At 42.3% G+C, this 23,737-nt stretch overlaps 2 protein-coding genes across 11 annotated transcripts; one reads left to right on the top strand and one right to left on the bottom strand.

The window, feature by feature from the left end:
- Positions 1–503: 503 nt before the first annotated feature.
- myo1hb (myosin IHb) lies at positions 504–11,726 on the bottom strand. 2 transcript variants are annotated; one of them, XM_019872204.1, is made up of 31 exons: positions 11,586–11,726; positions 10,714–10,829; positions 10,415–10,613; positions 10,249–10,329; positions 9,361–9,540; positions 9,167–9,265; positions 8,886–8,999; positions 8,736–8,807; positions 8,464–8,583; positions 8,306–8,373; positions 7,901–8,006; positions 7,741–7,821; positions 7,586–7,677; positions 7,403–7,497; positions 6,938–6,984; positions 6,696–6,776; positions 6,501–6,606; positions 6,251–6,368; positions 5,240–5,353; positions 5,085–5,161; positions 4,844–4,912; positions 4,687–4,771; positions 4,072–4,234; positions 3,190–3,273; positions 3,002–3,095; positions 2,637–2,692; positions 2,401–2,536; positions 2,244–2,314; positions 1,039–1,136; positions 674–773; positions 508–583 (listed from the first exon to the last, which is right to left on the bottom strand). In XM_019872204.1, the coding sequence occupies exons 1-31, from the start codon at positions 11,709–11,711 to the stop codon at positions 557–559; spliced, it is 3,075 nt and encodes a 1,024-aa protein (XP_019727763.1). In that variant the 5' UTR covers positions 11,712–11,726; the 3' UTR covers positions 508–556. The 2 variants fall into 2 exon arrangements, with proteins under 2 accessions (XP_019727762.1, XP_019727763.1); XM_019872203.1 differs by having other exon boundaries at positions 504–583; positions 8,736–8,999; positions 11,586–11,711.
- Positions 11,619–23,292, top strand: svopb (SV2 related protein b). 9 transcript variants are annotated; one of them, XM_019872215.1, is made up of 18 exons: positions 11,619–11,694; positions 11,902–12,002; positions 13,232–13,340; positions 16,426–16,553; positions 16,692–16,777; positions 16,926–17,024; positions 18,127–18,198; positions 18,337–18,461; positions 19,571–19,679; positions 19,802–19,927; positions 20,507–20,635; positions 20,716–20,792; positions 20,895–20,971; positions 21,048–21,152; positions 21,509–21,620; positions 21,926–22,007; positions 22,081–22,170; positions 22,330–23,292. In XM_019872215.1, exons 4-18 carry the CDS (start codon positions 16,427–16,429, stop codon positions 22,489–22,491), a joined length of 1,578 nt encoding a protein of 525 aa, XP_019727774.1. In that variant the 5' UTR covers positions 11,619–11,694; positions 11,902–12,002; positions 13,232–13,340; position 16,426; the 3' UTR covers positions 22,492–23,292. The 9 variants fall into 9 exon arrangements, with proteins under 9 accessions (XP_019727774.1, XP_019727773.1, XP_019727772.1 ...); XM_019872214.1 differs by having other exon boundaries at positions 11,677–11,788; XM_019872213.1 differs by lacking the exon at positions 11,619–11,694 and adding an exon at positions 12,244–12,326 and having other exon boundaries at positions 11,710–12,002.
- Positions 23,293–23,737: the final 445 nt, after the last annotated feature.

Raw genomic sequence — 23,737 nt, 5'->3', positions numbered from 1 at the left:
ATAAGGCGGAGATGTACATATTGTGTGGCCGTGGTGACAAAGAAACTAATTCATGACATAACAAATAAGTATTTTAAATGGAGTAAGAAATTAAACCCCGGCTCGTTTTTGATGAAGCCTTAGGCACGTTTTTTTTTTAGGTGGTACTTCATCTAAAAAGTCAGAGAACCTTCAACGGGGGGACATGTAAAGCCAGCAAACATCCACTAGGAGGCAGCAGTCAACCTTCCGTGATTACCAAATAATCTCTTTACACACCTGGTTTTCTTGCCATCTTTATTTTAATGTCATAAACATAGTGACGATAATTTCCATTACAACGTAGACAGTTCTGTTTCTACGTGATTATTTTGTATGCATGTGTATCTTCTGGGGATTAACTACTTGGTCCTTGAGTAAAATATTGGCATAGTAACAGTTTATGCTGTTATGTGACGTCATCAAGTCGCCCAAAAAAAAGTCAATTTGAGCTTCTTTTTTTTTTAGCTTCTTTTTTTTTTTGGAGCGAGTGTGGCAGTGAGTAAAGTTTGTCGACAGGGGGCGACGTCGTCCCAACTCATCTGGATTTGGTGCTTGTGGATTTCTAAAGGGGACATTGAATGAAAGGTGCGTTTGATTGGTGCTTTTTTCCGAACAGAGAGGTCATTTAGGAAAAAAATAAATAAATAATTACCACAGTCAAATGTCCATTTTTGGCCCTGTAGACCACCGACTCCTGACCGCTCCTGAAATCAACGACGCCTTCTCTGCCAGGCTGGATGTCGAATCGCACACTGGACATGACAGATGCATGTTTCATTCCAAATGAGACTGGATTAGGATTCCAGTAAAACCCCGCTAGGACCCGCTACGGCACCGTTTTGTCGTACTAACACACCAACATTTACCTATGCGCTGCTGATGCGTGTGTTTAAGTAACAGTTGTTTGGAATTATCGTACTAGCTATGCTAATTTCCCGTAGGCCGGATCACGTTAGCCTCGGCGGTTCACTGTATTAGAGTTTTGTTGAGACCACACAGACGTGCCGCCCTGCGTACCTGTCCTGGACCACCTGGATAAAGTCGCACTTGTCGACAATGGCGCTCAGCTTGGTCAAGGCCTCAAAAAGGAAGTCGCATTCCAAGACAAGATCGCCCTGCGACAAAAAATATTAGCACGCATGAGGAGGTGTTTACAGTTACAGTTATTCAGTTTTACATTGGAGGCCTTTGCCAAGCAGAGTAAACAGGAAGTCGCAATGGGTCTCGTGTTATTGGTCCTTTTCCATTAATTGTATTATTTCCATTTTTTTTGTATATTTTTCCCAAGTTTCCAGAGGACACAAATGAGGGAATTTGTCCAAACAGGTCGCTACAAACCAAAATGGTAGTTTTCTTGTTCACTTTCATGGAATGGGTCCTTGATACATTTTGTTTACTTTCGGTTCTGATGGACACATCCGAGCAATTTCATGTTGCTATCTGAAATTGGAGTTGGGAGGCAGTTTTTTTCTCACTTTTCAGAGGGCCCAAAAAAGGCTACTTCAAACAAAAATGGCTGACTTCCTATTCTATTCCGGGCATAGGTCCTTGGGACTTTTTTTGTGCGTCCCATTCTGATAGACACGTCCACCAAATTTCATCTTGAACCAGTGAAACTGGTGACAACTTTCCTGGGGGGGACACTAAGGAGTGAATTTACCAGAGCAGATCATTTCAAGCCAAATTGGCAGACTTCCTGTTCACTTCATGTGGACGTCTTTTTTTGTGTGTCCTGTTATAGACATGAACACCAAATTTCATGTTGATTGGTGAAAATAGTGCTGGGGGGGCAATTTTTTTTCTGACTTTTCATGGCTCACTATTGAATTATTAATTTTTTTATTTTTTTAGCATGGCCACTTTAAACCAAAATGGGCGTCTTCCTGGTCAGTTTAGGCAATGAGCCCTTGAGATTTTTTCGGGAGTCCTTTTATGATACCATATTGCAGACACGAGCACTATCCGCTACCGATATCAATTCTGATGGATGGATGGATGTGAGGTGAGAGTTGATCAATGGATACTATTGTTCTTTGGGTTCTTTTTTTTTTTTTTTTTTGTCTGATATCGGACCGATATCCGATTACAATATCAGATCGGAACATCCCTAGAAATTGGTATCTGCTATTAATTTTTTCCAAATTTCCTGGGCAAAATAATGAGAAGCTCAGAACAAGTAAGACTGTTTTTTTCTGAAAAATCAAGTCCATTCCCAGCTGTACCTTCTGCTTGACGTCATCGCAGGTGACATGGAGAATCAGGAAGTTGTCACTCAGGTTGCTCACAGAAACTCCTGTAGCCAAAAACACAGACAGCGGCACATTGAGACGTTGCCAATCTGTGTTGTGATTCCTTAACTCGTCTCCGGTTGAGGTTGACCTTTCAGCGAGCCATAACGGATCCTCTGCTTGATCTTGGCCTCGTCCAGCAGATAGGCGGCGTCTCGGGTGAAGACGAGCTGCCGAGGACGAGGGCGAAAGCCGTTGCGGTCGTACTTCACCACCGGGACGCTATACTGCCAGCGGGAAAATGCAGAAACTTGATTCAAATCACCCTGCTTTACAGTACAATGGCAATAATCTGAAAAATGAATCCCGCAAATGTTAGTAGTTTACCTTGACATTCTCATGTTTAATCATCCGCAACGCTTTCATATTCATGTCTCCGATACCTGGATTCATTGAAGGTAAAAGCCAATGAGTGATTTCATCAATAAAATGTAAGAATTGGGAAATAAATATAAAATGTAAACAATGCACTTCCTGTGCTTAAATAATTGTAGAATAAAACCATAACAAAACAAATTTGAATAATTAAAAAAAAAATCAAATTGACAAAAAAAATGTACCGCTAGCCAAAGAAAGCATAAAAAAAAAACTGTTAAAAAATAGAATAAATATATCATCAAATAAAAGAGCAATTGTCAGCACAATTTTCAGAATAATTTGAAATGCTAAATACGAAAACACGTTGAACTTGCCTATCCTGGTGTCGAGGAAGGGTGTGCGCACACTGAGCGGGTAGCTCTCTTTTTTCCCTTTGAACATGAAACTGGTCTGCACTTTCAACAGAAGCTGCAAACAAGCAGAAGTTATGAAATATCACCGCCGCTTGCATGTGTGTGCATGTGTGTATGCGTGTGTGTATGCGTGTGTGTGTGTAACACACTAGTGCCTTCCGCTCCTCAGTAATTCCTTGCACGTATTTGCGCACCATGTGGCGAATGAAGAGTTGCTTCAGGAACAGTGACGTCTGCAAAGTAGGATGGGTAAGGGAAAAAAAAATTCAGTTTTGAAAGTTATCTAAATACTCTTGGATGCACACAAATGTTCCCTAAAAATAACCCACATACTGTTAAATCTCCTGAAAAAATGCATAAAAGTTCCCAAAAATATCCGAAATCTACTGAAACACTCCCTAAGAGTGATCTAAATACTCCTAGATGTACTCGCATATACTCTAAATTACCTAAATGCCCTTTAATGTGCAAAAAAAAAAATGTAAATCTACTGAAATAATCCCAAAAAGTAATTAAAATACTCTTAAATCTACTGAAATGCTCCCTAAAAGTAATTTAGTACTCATAGATCTCACGAAATATTTAAGTTACCTAAAAACTCTAAAATCTACATGGGGCTGAAATAATCCCAAAAAGTAATTAAAATACTCTTAGATGTACTTCAAAGTTAAATACTCTTAAATCTACTGAAATACTCCCTAAAAGTAATTTAGTACTCTAAAATCTACATGGGGGGAAAAAAAGTTCAATACAACCAAATTTACTTGAAAAATATTCTGTTCTGGATTTTTAAAAAGTCAAAAACAATTCAAAAACAAAAAAAATTTTGCATAATTTGAAAATTAAAATTTGCGTGATTTCGGCACACGGGCAACGGCTCGTCAAAATTCCTGGCTCAATACAACCAAATTTACTTGAAAAATATTCTGTACTGGATTTTTAAAAAGTCTAAAACATTTTGCATGATTTGAAAATTTAAATTTGCGTGATTTCAGGGAAAGGGAAACGGCTCGTCAAACTTCCTGGCAGACCTCTTTCAAGATGGGCGGGGGGGTGAGCCACAAGTCCTTGTGCAGAAGCGTTTTGGGGAGGTTTTCCCTCAGGCGGGTCAGGTAGCTGTGCCGCACGTAGGACAGGTACTCTCGGTTGTCGGCGCCGCTCGGCTCGTTTCGGGTCATGAAGCCTTTGATGAACCTGCGGCGCACGATGACAACACAAACGAGTCACGTCAGTCGGCATCCTTGGTGGGTGATTAAAGGAGAACCCCCCCCCCAAATAGAAAAATAAGAATGGAAAATTAAAAAACAAACAAACAAAAAGAAAGAAAATTACAAAATCCGGGCCTGAATGAAAATAGTGAAAATCAGCACCCATTGTGAAATCTATCCATAGATTTGCTTTTTTTGTCCCCCAACATTTTTAAAAATAGATTTCAATCTTATATTTCATTCATTTATATTTTAATTCTGCCTTTTTGTGTCCGTTTTATCATAAACCTCAACTGAGAGTCACAATAAAACTGCTTGAAGCAAGCACACTGGGTCTCTTATTTCGAAAAACGGAATCAAGAGGGTCTTCTTTTCACCTAAGTCAAGCTATACGATTCTTGACAGCGACAAAGGGATGGAGGGGAGGGGTGACTGTACCTCTTGATGATCGCGACAGCCCATTCCCTCTTTTCTCGCTCCTTTCTGGCCATCAGGCCTCGCCAGCAGTTCTCGATCTTGGTGGCTGCGGCGCACGCGAGTCACTTGTAGCATTTTGTCATCGCGGTGTCAAAGAATAAGACCGAAAAATACAAACCAGCTTCTTTCTGCTTCTGGTAGTCGCCTTTCACTCTGTAGCCTTTGTACTTGGCCTGAATTTTTGTCGCTGCAACACACGCACAGGCACACGTGTGTCAATTTTGGGCATTACGGAAAGAGCCCTCAAAAGATGGAGTCAGGTTCCATTACAGGATGTCTTTTGCAATTCATAATTTCTGTGCCAGGAAAAAAAAAAAGTGGATATCACCAAACGTTGACTATTTTCCACTTTGTCTCACCCAGCTTATGTTTGCAAACTTGAAAGGCGTCTTCGGTGGCAAACAGAGTTCTTGGATGGCGAATGAAGATCTTGGTCCTTGAGGCGAGCAAAGGTGACAAAGAATGACACTCGGATCGAGTTCCCAAAGGAGACTTTGATGGGAATTTTTCCTACCGGCCCATCTTGTACTCGTCGGGTTGGTAGCCCAGATGCTTGATGAGCACTTGCACACCTTCTGCCGCCGTGCCTTTCCAGTTGGGCCACGTGTCCGGACAAAGAGGCTTGTACCTGACGATGGAAGCGGATGACAAAATACTGTAAGAGTTGACAGAACCTTTTACGAAACCCTTTTTTTTTTTTTTTTTTTTAATTTAAACCTTGTACATCGTATTGCTGTCTTGATGCTATTGCGCATCAACACAGCACCACCACAGACAGAAATGAATCTGCACCGAACTTACGTTGGAGGTGTCAAAGTCAAGGCCCGGGGGCCAGATCTGGCCCGCCACGTCATTTTAAGTGGCCCGCGAAAGCAAATCAAGCATGTCAACTTCCACGATGCTTGCTAAAGGCTGAACCCAAATTTCAAACTGCCATGTCTAATCCCTAACAACAATATTTAAACAAGCCATTATTCTTGACTTCTGATTTAAAAAAAAAAGTTATTCATCAAGTTGTTGTTCACTGTGGAGGTGGTTAAACATTTACAGTATGTAATTTTACAAAATTCATAGTCATAACGGCCCCTCCGAGGGGAAAACGTAACGACAATGTGGCCTGCAACAAAAATGAGTTTGACCCCCCTGCACTACAGCGATCCATTTTTTTTTTTTTTTTTTAATTCAACAAGCTAGCACCAAATGTATCCAACCTAATAACTGTCACTCATTACTGTCTAAACGTATTTAGACTTTTGACATAATGCTGCACGGCTCCAGCGGACTTTGGGGGAAGAGGTGGTGGAGTTTGACAACACTTCTTAGAATTCAACCAAGTGAACTGACTTGGTCTCAAGTAATTTGCAACATTTATGAGAGTGTGCAATAATTTTAGATGATGCGGGGGCAGACCAATAGCATCGATTGAGGGAAGAAAAAAAACAGTGAAATTGACCATATTTGGACACACGGGGTTTCCGCCCGAAAGAAACATCATCACATGACTCACTCCCACTTCTGCGCTTACCTCTGGAGGAATATCTCGTATTTGCGACGGTAGGCGAAGCCCGCGCGCCGTACCCTCAAGTGTTCCATCAGACCCAAGTACTTCACCTGATGTCTCACCAGGACATCATCGAAGCGTCCTATCGGGAGGCGCGGCGGCTCGGTGAATTCGGTCGTTTTGTTAATGTTCGCGCGGCTGCAGCTTAATCATTTTAAGTGACTGAAACGTGAAATTTGAGATTTGATTTATGGTTGCGAAGAAAAGTGCTCACCTGGCTCTTTGGCTTCATTGGGTTTGATGCATCGGACATACCATGGCTCTTTAGTCCCCAGGATCTCTATCAAGCCCACCAGGCTGCTTTTAAACTGCGTCACTACCTGCACCAATAAAATAGCTCGATAAGGCAAAAAAAAAAAAAAAAACCCCCAAAGCAACAAAAACAAAAACGAACAGTCGTAAAATTTACAGTTTCAGGCCTCTTCTTTTGGTCCGGCTCACTCGGAGGGAAGCAGTGTTTGATGATTAAATTTTTGGACTGTTGCATTACCTTGAGTGGAAAAAAAAAAAAAATCTGGATTTGAAAACAAAAGCCGACATTGGCCTCGCGGCAGAGGGGGAGGGATGAGAAGTGGCTAAATTTACACGAGCGAGGGTGTGGCCCCTTCACAACTGACACGTGGTCACAAAATCGGTGTCGGACAACGTTACCTCTTTTCCATTTCTGTACAGCAGGTCGTTGTTTTTGTCCAGAAATCCTGAAAATTGATCAGAGGTAAGAAATGAAAAGTTACAAAGTGGACTATGATTATTATTATTTTATTTATTTATTTATTTTTTTTTTTGAGCTGATGCCAATTCTGATGTTTGGCAGAATGCATTTCTGAATTTACAAAAAATAATAATAATACATGAGGAATAAAATAACTTCTTTTTTTTGGGGGGGGGGGGGTTCCTTAACACTTCCAGCAATGAATATATGAACACAGGCAGAGCATAGAGAGGAAAGTCTGCAATAATTTTGTTTTCCAATTTATTAATTTTTTCACTTGGGGTTGAGTGTCATTATCTTGGTCTTTTGTTGAAATGTGTTTGAAAAAAAAAAGCTATAGGGGAAAAAAAATCTGCCCTCAAACACAACAGTGGACCCTTGATTAGGCACAGCAGATTTCGCACCTACGACACTGTACGTAACTTCTCCAGCGTAGTGCAAGAGGCGGAAGTCTCCCCTCGCCAGACTTTTCCTCGTTTTCTGGTCTGCCAGTTTGTGTCTGCCGAAGATAATTGAGGGTTAATCGGCAAATTTTGCCTTTTCACTCCCGATCCGTGTAATCCTCGGAAAGGAAGAGCTTTCTTTACGTGACAAAATGAGGATGGCCGCCGATTATTTCCTCCATTTTTTCCAAAAGAGTGAAGTCCGTGGCTTCTCCGGGACGTAAACATTCCTCATCCTTAACACAAGGAGACAAGCATTAGAAATGCTTTTGGAATCAAATCTTCATCCTCATCTTCACCAATAATGAGATGATCCCTCTGTGTTTCTCCTCCACGAGGTCGCAGATGATCTTATTGTTGAAATATGGCACGGGCTCCCACTGCGTATTCAAAACAAGAAGGAGGATGTCACTCGGGTTGTCCGGAGAGCTGCCGTTGCAATCAAGCGCCGAGACGGACCTCGACGCCTTCCATCTCGTACTCAGCCTGCTCCGACTTGAGGGTGAGCTGGATGAAAAGCTGCTGTAGCTTCTCGTTGCAGTAGTTGATGCAAAACTGTTCAAAACTTGAAGAAAGAAAAAAAAAACATTTTCAGGCCGAATTTTCAGTCATGTAGTGTCTCAGTCTGAACACTAGGGGCGCTATATAAAAGGCAGTCATACATGTATATTAAGATGAGACGAAGAAGAACACCAACAGTGTTACAGTATCGGAGCATTTTTTTTCATGAACCAATGAAGTGCAGTAACGTGCTGTCTTTTTTTTTTATTTTATTAAAATACTTGTTTATAGATAAGAAAATGTCTATAACACCCACCCTCCCTCTCCCCCCCCCCCCCCAAAAAAAATTTGAAGTGATCTCACCTGTTGACGGTGAACACCTCAAATCCATAAATGTCCAAAAGACCAATGACGGTCTTTCTGGAGGAATCCTAGAAATGTTGTCCATCATTTAAATGATTAACATGTCATCGGATGAGATGTATTTCGAGAGAACTTTTAGGCTGCTCTTTGTTGCTCACCACGTTAGCTAATGACTCATTGATCTTGTTGACCAGCCAGTTGAAAGTGCGCCCGTAGACAGCTTTGGCAAGGGCATCCCTGGCATATACAGCGTGGTCCACCGAGAAGGGACTGAATACCTTCCCCCAACAAGAGAAATGTCATCAAAATAACACCAATTAGGCGATGATTACCTCACCAACAGTGTCAATCAAAAGTGAACATTATGATTTTTGTCAGTGTAGATTTTCTCCCGTGTTAGACCTCGTGAGATTGTTTCAGACGTAGTCACCTCCTCTGTTTTGGCTTCAATCTTGCGGTGGGTTAAGCCCTGTTGTAACACCTGAGCGGGAATCCCAAGCAACTGGAGGACAAACACGCCATTACAAGTATTTATTATTCGCCCGGCTAGAAATGAATGTGTTTTGGTTTCGCGTCGAACCTTGGACAGCCAGTGCATTTCCTGGCTGTTGTGGAGAGCGGCGTATCCTCGGGTGTCCGCCTCAAACTTCAGGTTGCCCAAGTGGAGCACGCTGGCGACGATTCCAAACAGGTGCTGCAGGTTCAGATCCGGAGAGCACACCCGGGACAAAAAAAAAAAAAAAAAAACATGAGCGCATCGACTTGAATCACTCCAATTTAAAACGTACCGTCCTTACATCGGAAGTGTATTCAAAAAATGAGAATGCACACACTTAATCTAGATTTTTTTTTTTCCCCTACCTCAACGTCACTCTCGCTGAAGTCCACGACCGAGAGAGCTTTGCGCACCGTCCTCCAGTCGCTTCTGTCGTTGACGGAGCTAACTTTGGCACAGTCACCCTGTCGGGAGATGCGCAGTTGACGAGTTACTTGTGGTTTTTCGCCAGTCGCAGCACAGCTCGGTGCCCCGCAAAGAGTTTCCTGCCGTCCCTGACCTGAACCAGGTAGTTGTAATGTTGGCAGTCCCTCCGCAGGCCCAGCCAGCGTAGCAGATCCTCATCCCCGCCGTCCACCAGCTGGTAGAAGATGTGAAAGTTTCGCTCGCCGTGGTTCTGATGGACCACGCGTGACTTCTCCAACAGGTAGCTGAGGATGTGGCCGCCTACCGCCCCGCCCTGGAACACCAAACGTCTCTCAATTCACGATCCCAGTGAGCATTCGTTATAATCAGTCCTGTGAGGATTTGTTATGCGCTCTATTTGTACGTGCAGCTGATCCATCTAAAATTAGCGATTAGTCGGTGTTTGAAGGGCTGCTATTGCGGAAACGAATCGATGCGAATTTCCCTTACCTTGTTGACAACAAGGTAAGGGAAGCATGAAGCATGAAGCTAACAAATAAAGCGTAAATTTGTTTGTAAATATTTGTTTGATTTTGTTTTATAGTCAACTTAACCATTGACAAAAAAAAAACTTGCGTCTTATTTGTAAAACTGCAAGCGCAGTTTCATTTGATCTGTACCTGGTTAAAAAGCTAGGATTTTTTTTTTTTTTTAATATAGTATCTTCATAGTTATTTTGTCTATTTCATTAATGGGCATCACTATTTTGAGCTGCACCGCGGATATGCTGAAAGAAAATTGTATTTACTTGCTTGGTTTTGAACCATTGTTGCACGGAAGCTATCAAGTTGGGATGCTTTTATTCAAAAAAAATTGTTTTTAATTGTAATTGAGACCTTTCGGATGCTCTTTTTTTGGATGCAGACTCAGTCGCGGCAGATGCTCAAAATCAATTGACTCGGGCTCAGGTACAAAGAATGTGATTGGGACATCCTTTGCTGAAATGTGTTTGAAGTATTATTTTGAGGTGCTTGGAGTCTACCTGGTGGTCAAACTGGATGTCCATGTACTTCCCAAAACGGCTGGAGTTGTCGTTCTTCAGGGTTTTGGCATTTCCGAAAGCCTGAATGACAACAAACCGAGCTCATTTTGAGGGGGGGGAAAAAAAATGAAACTCAGGAAGGAGAATCACAACTCCAGTCACTGACCTCCAGAACGGGGTTGGACAGCAGCAGCCTGTCTCTGACATTATTCAGTATTTTGGTACTGGGACAGCTGACGGCGTAAAAATGAAGAATTTTCTTGCAGGCCTCCGTCTTGCCTGCGCCGCTCTCGCCCGAGATCAGGATGAAGTGGTTGTTGAACTCCGACATCATGGTGCGGAACACGTTGTCGGCCAAGGCGTAGCTAAGCAGCACGTAGACGGGATGTTGTTGGGGCATCTCAGGACGTCGTACCTAATATTGTGGCTTTTGCGCATTGAAAAGAGAGCAGCTGTCCATCTTACATGTGAGGCGGGAGCTCAAAGAAGTTGACGCCCATGTAGGTGTCCATTTGCTTCTTGCTGTAGATGTCCAACTCCTTATACGGGTTGAGCGAGACCAGCAGAGTCCCGATATAGGTCTGCGGAGACAGCGGGTCACGGTCATCACCTCTTGGATCTCGTAGTTCATTAAACGCGAGTCACATTGAGAAAGGTGCCCTCTGTGTGAGCAATGTTGTCCTGCTCAAGAGCAATAAGTTTGCTAAATCACTTTTTGAAGGACCGCCCCCCCCCCCGCCCCGAGGACAGCGTTGACCCTTGCAGGGTTTGCCGTTTCAGCAAGACCAGTTACCTGATTTAGCAGCAAGGTAAACGTGGCATGTTGGCAGCAAGGACAAAGTGGAAACTAGCATTCTACTTTTGAATTGTCACCACAAAAATTCCAAATGAAAACTTTACACAAGAAATTAGCATGTCACATCAGCGATCATTTAACTTCATTTTACATGTGTGCTACAATCATAACTGTTATGATTGGAGCCGCGCAGCATTATGTGGCCGCAAGATTTAAAAGTCTGGGTGTTTGTTTGTTTGTTTGTTTTTTTGACGATTGAAAGAGAAAATGTTAAGTTAGTTTCATGGGAGTAAACCTGTTTATTAAAATTCATCGCTGTAATGTTTTCGGACAGAAGGAACTAGTTAGCCATGAAGGTAAATTTGCACTCAGACAGCTTAGTCAGCTCGTCGTGTCATTTATTGCCTCACTTGTGAATCCAAGACCTTTGAAAAAAATAACGTTTAGGTAGATGATATAACCGCTGTCGTTTGCTTTTGTGAAGAGTTCAACAAAATCACTGAAAGAGGCTGCCAGGAACTGTAAGAAGGAAGCAACTCACATAAATGAGATTCTCATGGAAGCGTTTCCTCAGGTTGTCCAGGAAGGCGGTCTCGCTGGTGTAGGCGTCCAACAGAACAAAATCCTGGATCCCCACACGGTCCCGGGCGGTAAGGGAGGCCTCCATGTTCCTCAGAATGCGGTTGCAACGCTCCTCCAGGCTCTGAGCCATTCAAGAAAATATTTTGGACAAAGAGAGGAAAAGTACACGGACCTCATGTCAAGGATATGGATTAAAATGCTCAGATAGCTTTCCAGAAATGCGATCGTATATCTGCTCCTTATCTGTCAGCCTGTCTTATTTTTGTGACTTCCAGTCGAAATCAGCTGCTGGGACCTTGGTCGCATCCTCTCTGCTCGCCATGACTCAATGTTCAGACAAAGCTATCTAATCGGGTCCATTCCCATCCCGCTCATGGTAAGGCGTGAGTCGAAGTGTTTTGTTTCTATTTCTATTTGTATTTAAAATGCGAATGCCTTTTTATAGGAATAAAAGTGAGTCGTATTTCTAATTGTTTTTATTCGCCTCCACGCCTTTCTGTCGAAATGCGTCTTAATGTGAAACCGGTCTGTGGTGCAAAAAAAATAAAAATGTTTTGGACCATTGTACTGTGCTAAAAAAAAAATTTGACATTGACCTGACTTTGATCACATTCCAGCATTGTCAATTACAAAAAGCTTTAATGCTTTAGTAGTTAAACTCCGAATATGATGTAAACTGATCCATGAACGTAAAAGCAAGGTAAACAACCCTTATTTTTTGTCATATCATTGTACACACAATAATTATACATTCACGAGGTTTCACCGTTGAGGTCAACCATGATTGCAACATTGCCCGCGATGAAAAACAGTTCTATTGAAAATGGCTTTGATTTAAGTAACGCATATCACCGCAAAATTTATCAAGTCTAGATTGGGGGGGACAACACGCTTGACCGACAGCGATGCACTTTAATTACAAGGCTACAAAGGGCTGAATCGTATTACGTTGCGGTCGTTTGGCTCTCCTCTCCACGCTCACCGATCAGTCAGCTGTCGCGCCAACTGCATCTCCTTCGACTCGCATTGATCGAACACTCCAAAAACAATCAGTCAGAAGTCTGACTCGAAAAAGAAAGTCACCTACTGTACGCCGAAGGCCCCTGATGCGCCTCTGTGCCAAATTAAATGTGATTCAGCTCAATGGGAGGACAGCAATAGCGTGGGAGGAAACAACCCCACAGATTACACTTTCGACTTCAATAGGAAACCATCAATATGGACGTCGACGTGCAAGAGAGGACGCAAAAACATTCCTCGAGAGCCTGAGCTTCAACTCTAACTTAAAATGTCCTTTTGACTCCATTGGTGTAAAAATCCTGACCTGCCATTCCACTCCAGTCCAGTAGGTGGTCTTAATACATGTACGGAGCGAGAAGAGGCACAAAGGAAAACTTTGAAAAATGTGTTTTGATCAAACGTTATATTGTGGCTTTTCACCTATCGTGAATCAATTCTGGAATGTAGAAAAGCGCAATACGAGTGAAAGCCCATTGGCCATGTTTTAGATGTTTCCCTCTTCTAACTGATCCAAATGATCCAGCTCATCGGCAAGCTCTGCAGGAGCCTGGTGACGATCCTGATCATGACAACCCTTTTCTGCAGGCATCCAAAATAAACAAGAGTAAACATCAATTTTTGATGTCAGCGGAAGAAGAGGAAAGTCTAACTGACCCAGAGGCCCCTCCATTGTCTTGGCAGTCCTTCCAGTACGGTGAGGGATCCTGTTACGCGCACCTATCGCACGGGACAACATGCGAGGGGGGACGTCAGGGGGCTCCGCAGACGTTGAAGGAAACCTGACACAGTGCTACATTAGCCCCTTGTTGCTATGATTTACACTCCAAACACACTGCAGGGGGTCCTCGGTTTAGGACGGTCGTGACTTAGGGGGTTTCAAGGTTCCAAAGGATGGAAAATGCGGCACGAGAAGTCATGCTCAGTTACTACCGAGAAGTGTTGTTCATAAAAACGTTTTTTGCGGGGAGGAGTAACAACTTTTATATCCAAGATTAGGAAAAGTTTGTCTCGTTACCTCCTTCCCTTCCAAAGCCATGTGAGTCATGGTTGAATCGGTCTTGTAGGTTGAACACTGGTAAGTCCAAATGCTCTTCTACTCCAATGCTGGACTGCTCCTCATTCAGATCAAAATCCTCAGTAGCAATTCTAGGAGCCCCGAGGTACACCCATGGTGGAACTCCAGCAGGTCAACAGGGATATATGTCAGAGTTCATCTCCTATCGCTGGTGTCTTCTCTCCAGCCACCAACAGTGAGGACGAGGAGGAGGCTAGGACTGCTCCTTCCTAACTCGTCGCCAATGACTTGTGTGGGTCTCGAAGGCCCAGCGGGAATACTTAAACATTCATGGGGCTCAGGCAGCAAACGGTCTTTCTGCGCTTCCATGTGTGTGTGTTATACTGTAATACAAAGACGGAGAAACCCTATCCTTCCAGGGTCCCATCCTTAGCGGGCTCAGCCATAAAATTAAAGCACAGGTATTTGATTACTGATCTTTGATTAGACGGATGGATTTCAAACTGATTACGAACGGCACTCGAGCCCCGTGATGTCATGTATAGAAAGAATAATTGCACTGTACTGGAGAGTGAAATCTCGTGTGTCGTCAGAAGTCTCTCCCAATTTGTGGAAATCGGCTATATAGAGACCTTTTAACACTCCCTTAGTCCCATATTGACCACAGTCTCATTTACTCTAATTACACTTATGGGCATATTGGCATTTACATCAGATACAATGACACAAGAAAGTGGCAAAAGATTGAAATGAATATGATAATACACACAAGGCTACTCCCTTAAAACATAGTGGTAACATCTTTCACCGTAGTCCATACAAAGCAACAACTGTCAATCAACAACAGCAATGTTACGTTTTCTAATCATATCCTACCTTTGTGTCCATGCCGGAGCAAATGAGAGATGCTCTGCTTTGGCTTCTTCTGCTCTTTTGGTGAGTTCAAACCAGCTGAAGGTGGCTGTATATATACTGAATTGTATAATCCATCTTTATTTATGAGCGTCCCACCAGCTTTTTTTTTCATTTAAAACATGACACCCGTAACATAGCCGTAAATACTCTGGCCCAGATTTGCAACTCAGCTTGTTCGGCCTTTATTGCTGATAATGCTGTTTTGACCAGAATATATTGCATTGTGTGAGCATGGCTATCATAACAATGTTTCTGTGGAATCTAAAATTTATCAAGTGGCCCAGAAATATACCATGTCCACGTAAACACGACTCAGAAAAGGTTTGGGATGTATCACAATTGCAGGTGACCTTAGTTTGACCTTCTCGAAACTTTTGAATGCATCGTTCAATGTTTCAGCAAACCTTCCTTCGTTTTTATGTTTTGTTCACATAAATAAAAATATCCTACCTCATAAGCATTTCAAACATTTCATCTAATAACGTCATGCATAGATAACCGCATATCTTCACACAGTCTTTACAAATACATTTCAATTTCAATAGCTATATTAATGTAATCAATAATGACAGCTAAATATAAGTTTATAATCTTGCACATTACTATACGTCTTGCCATTCACGGTCTGTTTCTCCATTGTCCAGTGACGTCAGAGTGAAGCCGGTTGCGGAGTTCTCAACTAGGACCTCCCAGTTTAAAGGGGCGTTCCAATGTTCCTGTACTTTTCCCAGTCACAGGGCGGAAAACTTCCCATCTTCCTCGAATGCAAGAGTCACCGAGGTACAAATGTTACGATAAATTTAATTCTCCTTTTACACGGTTGTCGTTTGAATGAAACAATCAAATAAATACGTTTTTACATCCATTGTCGCTTTTACTTCCGGGTACTTATAACCGCGCCCTCATTTTCAGGTACCCTCATTGTTGTCTTTTCTCGGTCGACCGGGTTCGTTTCAGAAAAGTGGGTCGGTCGCAAACTCCACCGCCACGTGCCACTGCAAATGTTTGTCGTGTGTCGTCCGTCTTGTCAACGCCGACAAAATGAGCAAGTGGAACTCCGCCTCAGTCACTTACATGCGGTGGAGAAATACCGATCAGAGGTACGAACAACTCATCTACTCGCTCGCTCTCTACGCGCGTGCGAGGTCGGTCACCGTTTATCCAACCGCGCGTCCGTGCGAGTGTCAATGAGTGTTTGTTGCCAAGTCTTGGTTGTGCGTGTGGGAAAGTATTTCCTTGTGTATGTTCATCCGTGTCTATAGTGTGTAAGTTGAGAGGTTCGTAGTTTTTCAGTGGATAGCTCTACTTTAAAAATGGGCAAAAGGAGAGATGGAATCCTTTGAAGGCAGTTTAATTTTCCCAACGTCTGCACCTCCGAACGAACGAACAAGAACACACCTCCTTCCCGGAAACACCAAACACTTCCTGGTTTCCTTAACCAATCAGATAACATCAACATCAACTTTTTTTAAGCAATTATTAAACGGAATATAACCTAGGTAACTGTAACACAAAACATAATGCTCAAATATAAAATGAAAATAATTAATAATTGAACATAAGCTTACAAGTGTTTTGGTGACTCTGCTGGTGTGTGTGTGTGTGTGTGTGTGTGTGTGTGTGTGTGTGTGTGTGTGTGTGTGTGTGTGTGTGTCTATGTCCATGCTGGGCCATATTTGTGTGTATCTGTATCTGGATGTGTGTGTCCGAGTGTGTCTATTGACCTCCGAAGGTTTCATTGATAGAAGAGACGTCTGCTGTGTTTCTGCGCCGAACAAATTGTTAAATAATAATGTTGTTGTTTTTTGTTTTTTTTTTTCCACCCTGATTTTGGTGTTCTTGTGTTTAGCATGGAGGGAAATCCGGTGGATCACAATGGCGAGCGCTCAGGTTCAATCAAGGATGACGGCTGTGTCATCATCGGAGGGATCGAACTAGGGTGCAGAAAGTCTTCATTGGCGGTTGATCCCAAACATGGTTTGTGCGTTATTTGTGATTAGATTCTTCAAACTAAGCACAAAATCTGGCTCTTTTTTGGATGAGGGGGGGGACTAAATATGATCCAGATCTACATTTGGTATTTGAAGCAGTTATGTTCTGGCTTGGCCTTTGCAGAAACCTTCACTCTCGATGAGGCGTTGGATGCTCTCGGCTTTGGGAGGTTCCAGTTGAAATTGCTATTCATCACTGGCTTTTCCTGGGTAAGAAATCTCTTGATACCTCCATCCATTTAAAAAAAAATTTTTGATCATCCGTATTTTGGTTGCGGGGGAACTGGAGCCTAGTTGAACTGACATTTAGCGAGGGCTGGAGGGCTCACGTAAACAAGCATTGCGTCTGAAATTTCAGGTGGCAGATGCCATGGAGATGATGATCCTCAGCATCCTTGGCCCGCAGCTGCACTGCGAGTGGTTCTTGGAAGGCTACAAAGTGGCTCTCATAACCTCGGTAAGGGTGCCGTTTTGGGTTTTGTTTTTGTTTTTTGTCTTTTTGTCCTCAATGGAAGAAATAACTTCAAATGCATTATTTGCAATGTACTGAAACATAAAGCTGACGCACCAGAATGAAAAAGTTCAGTGTTACGTTAATCTTAAATCTTTTCACCCAGTCAGCCTTGCTTATATTTTTAATTTTTTTGCAGTTCTATTGAAGAGCAGCCGAGTTCCATTGCTAGTAACGTTTATTCATAAGACACAAAATTTACTCCGCCAGTGAGCTGAAACACAAGTCATGTTAAAAAATTTTCATGTAAAGAATTAAGATACCTCTTCATCATATGATAATTTTCACCTTTTAACGAGATAACAAAAATACCACCTGAAACTTAGCACAAGGTCAGAATTATCATGTGACGATAGTCATGTTTGATCACGGCGAAACGTGGAGCTCATTACGCTAACATGAAACTTAGCACACTGAAATGTGAAAGTTATGACACTTAAACACAAAACGTTTGATCAGAAAAGAAAATTAGAATGTTACAAACGTGAAAATTGTTCTCAGGGTAAAATGTGAAAATTAACACACATCAAATTATAACACCTTAAACATATCATTTAGACGTTTTCTGATGATAAGGAAATACGCGTTAAATTATCAAGTTTAAATGTGAAATCCAGCACGTTTAAATGTAAAACCCATCACGACTAAACGAAAAAACTGTTCCACTTAAAACGCTAAAATGTGAAACTTATCGGGCCGAAACGTTGGACAAACATCACGCTTGGACTTGAAAAATGATGATGTTTGGGCGTGAAAAGCATCGCACCAAAATGTCACACTTATCACACTGACATGCGAAAATTATCATGTTAAAACATGAACATGCTAATCATGTTAACACACGGAAATTATCGCCTCGTTAAAACATAACGTCTACAACGTTCACCCATGAAAATGATGACATTTATCACCTTTTGAATGTGACGTTGAGCTTATTGTTTTCTGGCATGGCAGCAAGACACTCACGTAGCCATATACATGTCAACGTAGGCGTTAAATAGGAATTGTGCCGTATTTCCAGCCTTATTTTTATCTCCCCTCCCCCGAGGTGGTGTTTGCCGGGATGAGCTTCAGTTCGTCACTATGGGGCAACTTGTCGGACAAGTACGGGAGGAAAAAGGTCAGCACAGTTTCGCTTTTACCATTTCTCAAGCCATGCAGTGATGCTGTCGCACTACTAACCGGTATCTCGTTATTTTTTTTGTTTGTTTGTTTGGTTTGTTTGTTCTTTGTCTTGTCTCTGTGAATGTCAAAGTAGGGCCTGACCATTTGTATGTGCTGGACTTTTTACTACAGCATGTTGAGCGCCCTGGCTCCAAATTTTTTTTGGATGTTGCTGCTGCGAGGCATGGTGGGCATAGGCATTGGAGGAGCTCATCAATCGTGAGATCTGTTTTTGTTGTTTGGTTTTTGTTTTCCATTTCGAGCTGGGCGATGAATCTGTTTGAACGATTAAATCAAGTTTAGAGCTTTTTTTTTTCTTTTTTTTTTAATCCTGGAGGAAGGTAGTTTAATTTTCTACCTTCTGTTATTTTCAAAAGCAGGATTGTTTCTTCTTTGGCTTTTATCTACGTGCAGCTTGGTAAACATGGTGCCCTCTAGTGTTCACATTGAAACGTGACGTCATGGAAGTACCTTGCGCTACCGTGAAGGTTGGTTGATATTCGAGACAGTGTTGTATTTACTATGTGTGTGAAACTGGTCATGTTTAAGAAAAGTTTGTTTTTGAAGAATATTGTTTGCATGGCAACATATTTTCAGCATTATTACACGACATAACAGCATTAACAGATCATTTTTATATATATATATATTTTTTAATTGAAAGAGCGAGAGAGAGAATGAATGTATCTAGTCTATTTGCATTCAAGGCAACATTTAGTCATATGCCTGGGGTAGTATAGATGTGTGTCGAGAAACAGATAGTGTTTTAGGGCGGCATGGTGGTCAACTGATTAGCACGTCGGCCTCACAGTCCAGAGGCGCGGGGTTCGATTCTGGCTCCGACCTTCCTGTGTGGAATTTGCATGTTCTCCCCGTGCTTGGGTGGGTTTTCTCCAGGTCCTCCGGTTTCCTCCCGCATACCAAAAAACATGCATGGCAGGTTAATGGAACACTCTAAATTGTTCCTAAGTGTGATTGTGAGCACGAATGGTTGTTTGTGTCTGTGTGCCCTGCAATTAGCTGGCAACTGGTTCAGGGTGCCCCCGCCTACTGCCCGAAGATAGGTTGGGATAGGCTCCCCGCGACCCTTGTGAGGATAAGCAGATTAGAAAATGGATGGATGGATATCGTGTTTGGTATCAGGAGAAATTCAATTCAGCAAATGGCAGCAGAGGAAAAAAAAAAGCAAAACTTCATACTCGTTTTCCGTTGCCTTTTCAATATACGAATGGGAAAATGTCAATACAAATCCCAAATCAGACTTTTATGAAAAATATCAGTTTGCTGATTATTAACCTAACGTGATATGACCATTTGCTCACTTGCAGCCTGACCCTCTACTCGGAATTCGTTCCACGCAAGTCGAGGGGGTTCTCCATCGTCCTGATGGCGGTTGTTACACGTGCATCACTTTCACTGTACAATGCAAATGATAAGGTCACATTTTTGGTCAAATTTTTGCCTTCAAGCTTTGCCGGGACTTTGTGACCTCTTGCAAATCCATCCGATTACTCAATGGAATAAATTATTCAGTTTTTTTTTTTTTTGGTATATTTCAGGTATTTTGGACTGTCGGCGTGGTGTTCGAAGTCCTCCTGGCCGTGTTGGTTATGCCCACCCTCGGCTGGCGATGGCTAGTAGGCATGTCCGCCATACCATTGGGCATCTTTCTCTGCTTTTGCTTGGTAAGGTTGTTGGCAGTGGCAGAGTCAACTTTCTTTAACAAACTTGGTCAAGACCACCATCCGGGCAAAGAGAAAAATGAAATAAATTTCGAGAAGGGACCTCCTTCATGTAATGAAGATCCGTCGACTGAAGCCTCTGGGGAAGGGGGTTTGCTCAGGACCTGTCTCGGTCGGCAGAATCGTCCACAGCAACAGCTTTGTTCATTGCGACCTCGCGCCTTCTGCGAGCGAGGGTGGGTGAGGAGAAGCGGTTGTAAAACAGGCTAAAATCCAGACGTCGGGTGCAATAAAGTTGTTGCATGCAAAGTGTGGTTTAACCAAATACAAGAAAGTTCGAACATTGCTCCAGAGGGAACAATTTTGCTCAACTCGAATGAGGACAAGTACTTAGTCGCACTTCCGTGCCTTTCTATGAGTCCTCCAGTCCCTCTCTATATGTATTGATATGAACAACTATTGATCAAGATGTCCATTTTAAATGAAATTGAAATCAAAAATGTAATCAGCCAGAAAAAATCAATTCATTTGAAATGTCTTTTTTTTTTTAAATAACCTTATTTGTTTGTTTTTTGTCTGCAGTGTCTGCCCGAGAGTCCTCGTGTCAACCTGCTGAACGGCAACAGTGCCAAAGTCATGGCGTTGTTAGCAAGCATCGCGAAAGACAACGGCAAAACCTTACCTCACGGAAGGATCCTCTGCAACATACAGGTGGCGCCATCCGTCTTTCCACCACAAAGATGTCGTTTGACGCTTTTGCGACTGACGTTTTTCTTCTGATTTTAATGCAGCGAAATCGCCGCGGGCGTCTCCGGGATCTTTTTACACGACAGTATTACAAAACCACGCTTCTCCTCTGGTTCATTTGGTTAGCTCGACAAACATTCCTCACCTCCTGTTTTCTGGTATCTCAGGACTAGTTTGGTGTTGTGTGGAAAGTCTTAAATTCATGATTTGATGTTGCCTCAAGGTTTTCATTTGCCTTTACTTATTATGGAATCATCCTTCTGACCACTGAGCTGTTCCAAGCTGGACATTCGTGTGGGGGTAAGTGGCATCGTTTTGCCTGTTTGTCACTTTTCTCCATCCTGGATAATCAACAAAACCCTAATATAAATGACAGTCACCCAGGGGGCCAAAATTGAACCGGGGTGTAGTCTGGAATGCAAATTACTGACATCAGACGACTACAGAGACTTGTTATGGACCACCTTGGCTGAATTTCCAGGTGAAATATTGCCTATTAACTGTGTTGGATGCAAAAGACCCGTAAAATTCCAGTATGATTTTTGTATGTCTGCGTTTTGTATGATTTTTTTTTTTTTTTTTCCATCAAAATGTTGGTCGTTCATCCGAAGAATGTGCTAAGTTGTGTACAAAGGCTTCATGGGTGTATTTAATTTTCAGTGTGCCACCCAGAATAAATCGAGAATTATTTAGCGCCAAATTTTTATTGGGTTTTGAGGTGATAACTGTTGCTAAGTCAACATTCAACATATCCTCAAGGCTACTTGCAGTTGAACAAGAATATGACGACGTATTGTTGCGAGTAAGGTTGGTTGACGGTGTGTGTTTTTCTTGCAGGCCTGGTGGTGGTTCTGGGTACGGTGGACTGTCTGGGCAGGAAAAAAAGCATGGCCTTGCCCCTCTTCATCTTCACTCTGAGCCTTCTGCCCTTGTACGCCTGTATTGGGAGGTAATGCCCACGTGTGTGCGTGTAATTTGCATGTCAAAATGAACTAAACATGAATGGATACATTTTAATGACCACATTTTATGGGGGGGGGGGGGAGTAAACAAATGAATGCAACTATGATCACAGGACTCTTGATGATGTATATTAAATGCTCGCCAGACCAGATTAAAGAAGGGCCTACATGGCCACAGTTATTAATCACTGACATGTTATTGAGACACCTGGGATGGGTTTAAAATGATGTCGCAGGAGGGGGCACATGCGCAAAACGTCTCCTTTAACTTTGTGTGCCTTTCCTCTCGCAGGACGGCGCTCACCATTTTCATCTTCATCGGCAGAGCCTTCATCTCGGGGGGATTCCAAGTTGTTTATGTGTACACGCCAGAGGTATGACAGTGTTTTTATGAACTAGAAATCTGTTGAAAGGCGTCGGGTCAAAGTCTCCGCTGTGCTTCGTCAGGTCTTTCCGACCGAGACCAGGGCCTTGGCCATTGGCACCTGCAGCGCTATCTCCAAGGTGGGCGCCCTCATCACACCCTTTGTGGCACAGGTAAGCCTCTGTCCAGGGAAAAGTATTTAAAAAATTATAAATATATATTTTTAAATTATATACATACAATATAAATATATAGGTGCATACAAAAAAGAAAAGGTGCCCAGAACGGCGCCATGTTACTTGTTGTTAACATTTCCAGTGTTTTGATCAAAGGTGCTGCTTCGACATTCTGTATCCTTGACGCTGGCCGTGTATTGCTTCTGCTCTTTGCTGGCCGGCTTCATGTGCCTGCTGCTGCCCATCGAGACATCGGGAAGGGCCCTCCAGGAGTCTGAGCGAACGCCCACGCTAGGTTCTGCGAGAAGGCTGAGCTAAAAGTCCCACGGCGGGCATTCAAGCTGTTGCCTGTTGTCAGAGATGGACACTTTGGCAAAGGCGAGGAGTCAAGACGGGTGTCGTTAAGGTGGAAGTGGTTTCATTGGTAGTTTGGAGCACTGTTACATTGCCTTGGGGGGTTTATATCGAGCTTTATCCGTCATGTCCGTTGAGCCCCATAGACACCATGTTGTTGGACTTTGCTGTTTACAGAGTTCGCCGATGTTTCTAAGCATGGAATGGTGGTTCTTAATTGCCTGTAAACCGGACAAGATGGGAGCAAAGCACGTTAGCACATTTTTTCTTTGCAAAAGGGACTGCTTAAATGAAGCGCCTCGCCTCGGTTCAATAAAATGCCACTAGCTGGTGCCAAAGAAAAACTTTATTGAGCTTTGTCTTGAGCACAAAAACTGAAAAACAGGATCGAGGTTCCCCCCCAAAACATCTTTGTGGGTGAATTTGTGAATGCTGAGCTGCAAACGTGCGAGGGTTTTCAGTCATTTTGAAATTGATTGTTCCTTCATTAAACTTCGACTGTAAATATTGTAACATTACATCTTCATTTGGGAGAAAAAAAAACTATTTTCTAAAGATTACTTTTCATTGCAAAATCCGTTCTTGTTTTTCACAGGACATGGACTACTCCCACCAAAAAAAAAAAAGCGTTTTTTTTTTTTTTTTTGTTTTTTTTCGGCCGAATATTTAATTTTGTAACATTCATGTTAAATGGCAGTCAGGACACATCTGCCACTATTTAAAGTGTTTCCAAATAATGTTAAATAAAGTTCAGATGTTCTCAGATTTTCCTGGCCTTTTTTTTTTTATTATTTTAATATCAAAATTCCTGTGCTAACATAACCACTATTAGACTGTGGACTGTAAATTTCCCCAGTGTGGGACAAATGAAGAAAATCTTATCTTATTAGGAAGTGTTCATAAACTCAAATAGCATATTTGTTAAGTTTTTTTGAACAAATTTGACACCTTGTTTAGGTTCCTCTCTTCACTTACATTACACCATTATTTAAATACATCCATGCATTTTTAGACAGAGATCCTCCCAAATTGGCACTTCTTATCTAATATTTTCTTGTCTTCCAAGAATAATGTTTGTTGATAATGTTGCATTTAAAAATACTAGTCATAATAGTCACATGATTATGGTTCTAATTTAAGGGAATGAAGTCATGAAAAAAGACTTGGATTGGGATCGCATTATAATAGCCTTGCAATATAATGTTTTATT

Source organism: Hippocampus comes, unplaced genomic scaffold (genome assembly GCF_001891065.2).
Source record: "Hippocampus comes isolate QL1 unplaced genomic scaffold, H_comes_QL1_v1.1 scaffold260, whole genome shotgun sequence".
NCBI lineage: Eukaryota > Metazoa > Chordata > Actinopteri > Syngnathiformes > Syngnathidae > Hippocampus > Hippocampus comes.
Note: the sequence above shows the minus strand (reverse complement) of the source record. Positions and strands in the feature narration are given on the sequence as shown.

Bases quoted from the DNA above. Each gene is read 5' to 3' on its own strand.
- myo1hb (XM_019872203.1), bottom strand. From the start codon at position 11,711: ATGGAGGCCTCCCTTACCGCCCGGGACCGTGTGGGGATCCAGGATTTT. The intron at 8,374-8,463 runs GTGAGCAACAAA...CAACATTTCTAG, and splicing joins ATGAGTCATTAGCTAACGTG to GATTCCTCCAGAAAGACCGT. The intron at 2,693-3,001 runs GCAAGTTCAACG...CAATGAATCCAG, and splicing joins CTTCCTCGACACCAGGATAG to GTATCGGAGACATGAATATG.
- svopb (XM_019872206.1), top strand. From the start codon at position 14,548: ATGCCGGAGCAAATGAGAGATGCTCTGCTTTGGCTTCTTCTGCTCTTT. The intron at 19,680-19,801 runs GTCACATTTTTG...GGTATATTTCAG, and splicing joins TGTACAATGCAAATGATAAG to GTATTTTGGACTGTCGGCGT. The intron at 19,928-20,506 runs GTAAGGTTGTTG...TTTTGTCTGCAG, and splicing joins TCTTTCTCTGCTTTTGCTTG to TGTCTGCCCGAGAGTCCTCG.